Raw genomic sequence first — 9200 nt, 5'->3', positions numbered from 1 at the left:
TATCTTATGTAACCATACCAAACCTAACATATCATAATAATTTGAGTATCCCGGATTTACATTAACTATGCTACGTCTAGTCTATGAGACCAGTCTGAGTCTAGTGTTTATACATGTGCTCTCCAAAGGGCTGACAGACACCCCAACATTTTGTTAACCATGAAAAAGGCTATCATTCTTAATCCTAATTAAGCAATGCATAGGCTTTAATTAAACAAAATGTCCATTGTACCACCTGCTGCAGTTCAATGCTCTGCCATCTTGTTCAGTTCATGACTGACATGGTTTCTAAATGAGCTACGTTGTATGTGTGATATCATTTTGAGAACACTGGATACATAACTGTGGTGGCTTTAATTGTAATTTTCCCGGTGGCATAGGGACAGTAGGCCTAGATCAATGACGTTTCCAAAATATTGGGGGAAAAACAGCGTCCATCAAGCGGAAACCAATTAAATCCCTTGTTTTAGGGCGAGCCTCCGTAACTTTAGCCAACCAGACCGCCGGAATTGGATCCTTGCCTCTGAGCGTACAGAAATGCAGTCATGTGATGGGCGCATAAAAAATGCCAACATGGAACCTTGGCAGTGACGGGATCTCTCTCTGCAACAATAACACGACGGAGAAAAACTTCGAGGACGGTGCATTTCGAAAGCGCTTAATATATTTCATGATTATAGACGGTAAGTTCGCCATTACTAGTGGTAGTTGCTCTTTTCTTTTGCGCTGGATGCTTAGATTTGTATTTATAGAACGCTTCGAGTTTGAGACTCGTGAATTCCTGTCTGGCTGTTGTAGTCAGGTGGCTTGCCATGCGCCTCGCCTGCCCATGCGCTGAGTTTAAAAGCAGTTGAAGTTTTAAATAATAGTGTTTGCTGACTTCGAAGAACGTATCGATTGTATAACATTATTCACTTTGGTGTAATTACGCACTTGTTACAGTTCTGCACCATGTTGTTTTGCGCCCGAGACACATACGGGCGTCATGTGGGCAGTGTTTACGCTGGACGCGTCATTATGCACAATGTATCCATTTAATTATCCCGCTTGTTGCTGCATTGTGATGATGGTCGAATTAATTATATTAAATAACACTGATAGGTTTATTTTTCATTTGATGACAGATATATTTGCTCTGTTTCAGTACATGCGTTTAGGCCTTGATCCCATTCGGATGAGATGTTTGGCCTAATAATTTGTTGATTGTCAGCTTTCAGTTAGCCTATTATTACCTAGCTCTGTTACAGTGCACAGTTTCGCAAAGTTGCACCCTGCTGTTTTCACACACCACCTTGGCTATGACACATCCTCTCACCTTGCACTCGCATTTCCATTGGACCATTCCACATTTCCATTGTTCCTACAAATACGGCTAGGTGCAACCTTCCTAAACTGCGTTTCAGTATTAAATATTACGTTCTTATTCATGTTTAACTATTCACATTTTTAACTGTGGTATCCCTCACATTTTCTGTGCAGGTGTAGTGAGAAGTGTGGTTCCCTGCTCATCTCCTGTTTATTTGGACTGTATATGGACTGTTTCAATGGTGTCGTTAAGCAGCAGAGCGCTGGTCCCTGATAATGACCTCTTTAGGGACAGTGCTAGCCTGGTCTCCTTGGAGCTTGAGGAGGGAGAGGGCAGTGAGGGGAGGAGCGAGGGGGGTAGCTTTGCCTCCGGTTACAGCCCAGATGCCGGGGACATGGGTGCTCGGCTCAGCTTCAGCCCTGGAGAGGAGGAGGAGGAGGATGATGAAGGGGGCCTGCTCCGACTCTATTTGACCCCCACAGAGCGGGATAGAGAGAAGCGAGAAGAAGACATGCTGCAGGACCCCAGGCTGCCTAACTTCAGCCCCCGCCTGCCTTCGCCCTTCTCTCCCACCCTTGAGGACATTGAGGAATTCCTCAGGGAGAAGATGGAGCTGGTGAGAGAGGGGGTTCTCTTCTCTAGTGAACCCATTGAGGAGCCCGCTCCCTCCCCTTCCAGCTCCATGGAACATCCTCTCTCCTCCCCAGGGGGACAAAGTGACCCAGGGACCAGCGCTGCCCTGTCACCCCCCACCCCACAAACCCCCAACATCCCTCACAGCCCAGCAGCCCCATGCCCCTCCCCGTCCCCCTCCACCCCCTCAGTGCTCCTGGGAGCACCCTTGTTACTCCAGGTCCAGTCGCTGCCGCTGGCACAGCCTCTCCCCCAGACAGGCTCTCCTCCTGGGGCGTCCAGCGGGCTGAGATTGGCCCACCTGGTCTTGGGGCTCCACGGAGGGCAGAACTTTACCCTGCTTGCCTCACAGGTGCCCTCCGCCCCAGCCACCCTTCTCAACGTAGCCAGCATGGACGCCGGAGCTCCAGACCAGAAGTACGTGAAGATTGCCCCTCTACCGATCACTGTGAGGCTTGTTGGGGCAACGGTGGTTGGGGGTCACAGTGGAGGGGCTGTGGTGAAAGCTGTGGCCCCCCATAGGGTGAACAGACACCCTCCTATAGAGACGCTGAGGGTGCACAAGTGTTCTCATCCAGGCTGTGAGAAGATGTACACCAAGAGCAGCCATCTGAAGGCCCACTTCCGCAGACACACAGGAGAGAAGCCCTACACCTGCAGCTGGCCTGACTGTGGCTGGAGGTGGGTTATATCATAACAATGCTAGTCAACATGCAGAAAACACAGGAAGCTTAGGTTTGTTTAGTTCATTATCATATAGCCTAGTCATTAACGTGATAGGATAATACAACTGAGAGAAGAAAGAAAAGCCTGTAATGACTGGTTCAAAATGAAGTGGGTATAATGATGACAGTAGAAAATATGCTCTATACCCCTTGTTAGGATATTGACACAGTATTCCACTGTAAATTTAACATAAAGAAGAAAAAAAAATCTGTCTGCGGAGGTAGGGAATAGAGCTGGTATAAGACAGTAACAATATAGAGGCTCCGCAAATATGAGATATTACAACACTCACAGTTTCTAATATCCCAATAAGCAACTGCAGTGAGCTCCCTAAGGAAAGGATTGGGGTTCGGGTTATTGAGGTAGTTAGAGGATATGTTGTTTGTACACTGAGTGTACAAAACATTAGGAACACCTGGTCTTACCATTACATAGACTGACCAGGTTAATCCAGGTGAAAGCTATGATCCCTTATTGATGTAAACTGTTATATCCACTTCAATCAGTGTAGATGAAGGGGAGGAGACGGGTTAAAGAAGGATTTTTAAGCCTTGAGACATGGATTGTGTATGTGTGCCATTGAGGGTGAATGGGCAATACAAAAGATTTATGTGGCTTTTGAACGGGGTATTTTAGTAGGTGCCAGGTGCACCAGTTTGAGTGTGTCAAGAACTGCAACAATGCTGGATTTTTCATGCTCAACAGTTTCCTGTGTGTATCAAGAATGGTCCACCACCCAAAGGACATCCAGCCAACTTGACACAACTGTGGGAAGCATTGGAGTCAACATGGGCCAGCAACCCTGTGGAATGCTTTCGACACCTTGTGGAGTCCATGCCCCGATGAATTGAGGCTGTTCTCAGGACATAAGGGCTGCAACTCAATATTAGGAATGTGTTCCTAATGTTTTGTACACTGTGTATATTGTAAATACTGTTTGACCCACCATTTAGTGTTCCTATTTACCTCCAGAGTTGAGTCTGAGCGCTAGTCTGCGGGCTATCAAACAGTGGGAATAACCGGCCTCCTGACACACTTGGCTGTTTAACTTAGAAACAATTAGAATTAAAAGAAATGATCAAAACACCAATGTGTTTTATCTCAGGACTTTTCTCAGGGTGTTTGGGTGTTGACCTGTGCTCCTCTATCTCTGTAGGTTCTCTCGTTCTGATGAGCTGTCTCGTCACCGGCGCTCCCACTCTGGGGTCAAGCCCTACGAGTGCTCTCTGTGTGAGAAGAAGTTTGCCCGCAGCGACCACCTCTCCAAACACACCAAGGTGCACCGCAGCCCCCGGCCTGGCAAAAACATCAGAACTACCGTCTGACCCAGCCAGCCCAGTCGGGATCCTGATTCCACTCTCACTCACCCTTAAACCTGTTGCAGCCCTTGACCAGGATGGCAGAATTATAAGAACCTGCATCCAGAATTCAGAGCAGCCTGGTCCCCTACCTTTACCCTGGCTGTGCCTGCCCAGCCCAACCTAGCTCAGTCCAATCTCAACCTGACCTCGGGCTGACAGACTCATCAGACTCATCCACCCAGCCCTGCCCCAGGGAGGCCACGCCAGGGAGTCTTGAGTCCTCATCAGGACTCTGGTGCTACAGAAGCAGACCTGGGCCAGAACGTAGAGTAGGGCATGGTTTCCCAAACTTGGTCCTGGGGCCCCCCATTGGTGCACGTTTTGGTTTTTGCCCTAGCACTACACAGCTGATTCAAATAATCAAAGCTTGATGATGAGTTGGTTATTTGAATCAGCTGTGTAGTGCTAGGGTAAAAACCAAAACGTGCACCCAGAGGGGGCCCCAGGACCGAGTTTGGGAAACCCTGGAGTAGGGCTCTGAATCTGATTCAGCCGGAGCAGATGAGGGCTTGTCCTGGTGCTACACAGTGAACTAACAGGTAACGGCCATCTCAGGGATGCGATTGTTCAGCTTAAAGAAGAAGTTCACTTTATTTGAACCAAATCTGTATTTTGAATGTAAATGGCATGTTGTAAAAGTGCCCAGACACATGAAATTGTGTCATTCCAAACTTTATCCGCAACGTTATATTCAATTTTGTGTGACTCAAGCGGTTTCCCTGATCCAGCTGTGCTGCTTCTCCGTGTAGCACGCACATGCGTACATGGAAAAGTATTGTGGGTTACACAGAGAATTATCGCACGAGTCGCACAAAATGGAATATAACGTTGTGGATAAAGTTCGCAATTACACAATTTCATGTCTAAAACATCTAAAAGACCTGCATCACTATACTGAGAGCGTTGCAGTTTCTAAAATGACGGATTTGAGTGTTTTTGGAGCTTTTGTTCATGTTTAATTTGCAACCCTGCAACTGCTGAACGAGCATGAGGAAGTATATCGCTGGTGGTGTAAGTTTCTCAAAAACAACTGAGATTGCACAAAACTGTCTGGGCACTTCTATAACATGCTATTTACATACAGATTTGGTTCAAATAAAGTGAACTTCTCCTTTAAAGCGGATTTCAGGCCTTTAGGCTAAATTGCATCTTGCTCCCCCCCCCCCCCCCCCCCGCCATACACATACATATACACACACCTCGTTACCCTGAGCAGATGACAAATATGTGACAGGCAGTTGCTCACTGTATAACAGTGTTTTAAATGTAATTTGAGTTTAAAACCCTACACGGTCACTCACACATTCTATTCTACATATTCTATTGTTCTGTGAATCTGCTTCATGAGTTACTCCCTTTTCAAGACGGTTTTAGAGGTCAATGCACCGTAAATAACCCAGCTCATTCTAGCCTATAATCTGTGCTATTAGCCCAGTTGGAAGTACTGTGTTGATATGTGAGTTTAGAGATTCTCTCAGAGAACAGGTGATGAGTCTAAATCTCTTACATATCCCCTCCTGCTCCCCACAGTACTAAACCTCTGTCCCAATCACATCCCTACCTGACCCTACAAGGGCCAATCCAGTGCTTTTACCACTGCTTCCCTGACCTCGTGCCTCCTCCCACTCCACAAAAGACCTCGGGGCTGCAGACTAGTCTGTTGGTTTTCACCATGGTGCTGCTCTGTTCCATTATGTAATAACTGGTTAGTTAAGAGTCCACTCACACCCACCTGGTTTCCCAGGTTTGCATCAGATGCTGATTGAAGGGTAAGAGTGACTGAGTGAAAACCAGCAGACACCGCAGCCGTCCTGGTCCATGCTCTTAAACGACTGGTATGAGTAAAAAAGAAGAAGCCAAACCAAAAGTCCTATTTGACTTTTCAGTCACCTTTTTGTGCGAACTGCTCACACATTGTATGATGTAGAACCTATCAGCTATTTTACTTTCTTTCTATGTCTTTGAAATCAGTGTTGAAATGACAAAAGTGACTTGGCTAAAGCTAGTTGTGTATACTGTGTTTTATACATTGGCTTTACAATGCAAAGTAACCGATTTTGTAAGGAACTGCTTAGTAATTTACAGTAGTATAGGTTAGTAGGTTAGGCCAGCAAGCAAAGCTAATCATTTACAGTATAGTAGCCAACTGTACCTGAAAAGAGCAGCTGATCTTTATCCGTCAAATATCACATTTACAGAACATGTAGAAGCTCCTATCCAGAGACAACCCCCGTCAGTATATTAAGCTATCCAGTGGTGTCTGTGCTTGATTCTCTCATGTAGCGTAGCTTGGTGAACCTGTAGAATGTTATTGAGGGGTTATCAGGTCAGCCAGACAGGAATTAATTATGAGACCCACTAACATTGAGTTAACATCAAGATGAGCCCTCTGTTCTCAAGTGCACTTACTGTATGTTAGCAGGTATTTCAGCAGGAGGGGGTTTAGCATGGATAAATGCTATACCAAGGACTGGAGGGCTCTGTTATGGTATGTAAGCTGTATCTATGGGTTTGGGTTTAAGATGGTAAAAGGTAATTTTTCAACAGGCTACTGCACTTAGTAAATCATATAGAGAACTATGGACTTTTCAGGGTAGCAGAGTCTTGGCCAACATCCCTTGAGAGAACTGTACTCACATTTGCCACCCATCACAGTGGTTCAGAACTTTTGGTTAAAACGCGTTGCCCTTGGATGGGTAAACTCAGAATTGAGCACTCCAACATACCACCGCCCTTCATCAACAGCATCGCTGGCAATTATCATCACCATCACATGGCCTCTTAAACAGTTTGTTGTTCTTTGAGCATGACTAGTTCGAATAGATCACGACCACACAATCCCACTCAGAAGTCTGACCCAGCTGTGTGTCCATGGCTGGTCTAGTCCCTCTGATTCAGTCCTGTTGTGTGTTCCCCTTCCTGCCTTACCTTTAACTATGGGTTTCTCTCTCCCAATAACTATATCATCCGAAGTATACACACACACTCAACTGTACTGTATGTCTGCTGAAATACAGGTTCTATTTTTTCAAATATCAGAAAAGCTATTTTCCTATGTATGAGAATAAAGGATAAGAAAATTGAAGCATCCTCGTCGTTATTTGAGTCATCATGGCTTATGTTTTGTGGATTTCAAGACACAAAATGATCCATGCGTTCATGGGAAAGATCCAAAGATTGTAAAATTGTTTCTTTTTCTTTTTGCCAAACAACGGTGAGGATTGTGGTAGTGGGTAAGTGGTGGCACCGCAACCACAGCGGTAGGCCGTTCCTACAAGTCTCTGCCTGGGAAGAGAATGCCGTAGGCTCCATTACTGCGAATGATGGCATATTTCTAACATTGATTTCGCTGTTACAGGGTGAAGGAATGCTAGAGAGAGGAATTCTCCCTGTGCTCCTCAGAAGCCAGCCTGCCTGTAAGACTGGAATGTCTGGCTCTGTGTGGAGCTGAGTTGTTCTGGGACTGAGGGAATGTCTTAAAGTCTGGGTTGCATTTAATTTTTTTATTTTATAGCATCCCCTGCCCTTTTTCACTCCCCTTTACAAACCTGAGACGACTGGGTAGCTGTAAACCTCCATCCCTCACCCTAGGGCTTTTCTCAATTGGATTTGCTCAACTCCTGCGTCCTCTCTCCATCCTCTCTGGCCTTTTTGGGAATAGGTCAAAGAAAGTTGAGAGTTGATGAGGAGATGGAAAGTGGGCGAAAATGTGCTTGTATGAAATGAGAGACTCCTCCAACCGCATGTCATTAGCTAAATTATGTTTAGAGGGTGGAATCCCAAAATAAATGTACAGCATAAAGATATCAAAACAAATGTAGCTAGTTGTGCAATATTCTTTTGGGATATAAGGACAAGTAGCATATCATTTTTAAATGTTAGCATGCTTTTCTACTTCAAGAAAACAATAGCTGATTCAAAGGGGGTCAGAGAGGAAGAGGCAAAGCGAGAGTCCCAACTTGGCCAAAAGTCTGTCTTCTCTAGCAGGTGCCGTTGTTTCGTTTCTTTTGCTAACCAAGCGAGGAGTTTTTGTATGGTGGTCAATAAGAGTGTCGAATTTGGTCAACAAGAAATTGAATGGCTTATTTGCTCAAATAGAAGTTTCGTAATGCTTAGGTTGTTACAAGTGTACTGATATAAGTAGGACACGTGACCAGAGGCGCAACTTTGGTTTTAAAAGTGGGGGGGGGGGACATAACCTGGCGGGGGGTTTGGTGGTCCTCCCTCAGACTTTTCTTGGGCATCTAAAGTTAATTTCCTGCATTTCTACACAATCTAATATGACCTTTTTGGGGTCATTTCTATTGTAAAGAATATAATATGTTTCGAAACACTTCTACATGAATGTGGATGCTACCATGATTACAGTGCCTTTGGAAAGTATTCAGACCCCTTGACCTTTTCCACATTTTGTTACAGCCTTATTCTAAAATGGATTTTAAAAAACAATCCTCAGCAATCTACACACAATACCCCATAATGACAAAGCGAAAAGGTTTAGACATTTTTCCTGATTTATAAAAAATAAAAAACAGAAATACCCTATTTACATAAGTATTCAGACCCTTTGCTATCGAAATTGAGCTCAGGTGCATCCTGTTTCCATTGATCATCCTTGAGATGTTTCTACAACTTGGAGTCCACCTGTGGTAAATTCAATTGATTGGACTTGATTTGGAAAGGCACACACACCACTCTATATAAGGTCCCACAATTGACAGTGCATGTCAGAGCAAAAACCAAGCCATGAGGTCGAAATAATTGTCTGTAGCTCTCCGAGACAGGATTATGTCGAGGCATCGAATGGAAGAAGTTTGGAACCACCAAGACTCTTCCTAGAGCTGGCCGCCCGGTCAAACTGAGTAATCGGGGGAAAAGGGCCTTGGTCAGGGAGGTGACCAAGAACCCAATGGTCACTCTGACAGAGCTCTAGAGTTCCTCTGTGGAGATGGGAGAACCTCCCAGAAGGACAACCATCTCTGCAGCACTCCACCAATCAGGCCTTTATGGTAAAGGGGCCAGACGGAAGCCACTCCTCAGTAAAAGGCACATGACAGCTCTCTTTGGCCTGAATGCCAAGCGTCACATCTGGAGGAAACCTGGCACCATCCCTATGGTGAAGCATGGTGGTGGCAGCATCTTAATGTGGGGATGTTTTTGAGCGGCAGGGTCTG

General features: G+C 45.4%; 1 protein-coding gene across 1 annotated transcript; it reads left to right on the top strand.

Moving 5' to 3' along the window:
* The first annotated feature begins 565 nt into the window (after positions 1-565).
* LOC121578542 (Krueppel-like factor 15) lies at positions 566-4377 on the top strand. Its single transcript, XM_041892909.2, has 3 exons — positions 566-683; positions 1480-2620; positions 3822-4377. Exons 1-3 carry the CDS (start codon positions 566-568, stop codon positions 3988-3990), a joined length of 1428 nt encoding a protein of 475 aa, XP_041748843.1. The 3' UTR covers positions 3991-4377.
* The last annotated feature ends 4823 nt before the right edge of the window (positions 4378-9200 follow it).

The sequence above is a fragment of the Coregonus clupeaformis genome, chromosome 12 (genome assembly GCF_020615455.1).
Source record: "Coregonus clupeaformis isolate EN_2021a chromosome 12, ASM2061545v1, whole genome shotgun sequence".
Taxonomy (NCBI): Eukaryota; Metazoa; Chordata; class Actinopteri; order Salmoniformes; family Salmonidae; genus Coregonus; species Coregonus clupeaformis.
The sequence above is the reverse complement of the archived record's forward strand: the minus strand, read 5'-3'. Positions and strand labels throughout refer to the sequence as shown.

Bases quoted from the DNA above. Each gene is read 5' to 3' on its own strand.
- LOC121578542 (XM_041892909.2), top strand. From the start codon at position 566: ATGCCAACATGGAACCTTGGCAGTGACGGGATCTCTCTCTGCAACAAT. The intron at 684-1,479 runs GTAAGTTCGCCA...TTTTCTGTGCAG, and splicing joins ATATTTCATGATTATAGACG to GTGTAGTGAGAAGTGTGGTT. The intron at 2,621-3,821 runs GTGGGTTATATC...CTATCTCTGTAG, and splicing joins TGGCCTGACTGTGGCTGGAG to GTTCTCTCGTTCTGATGAGC.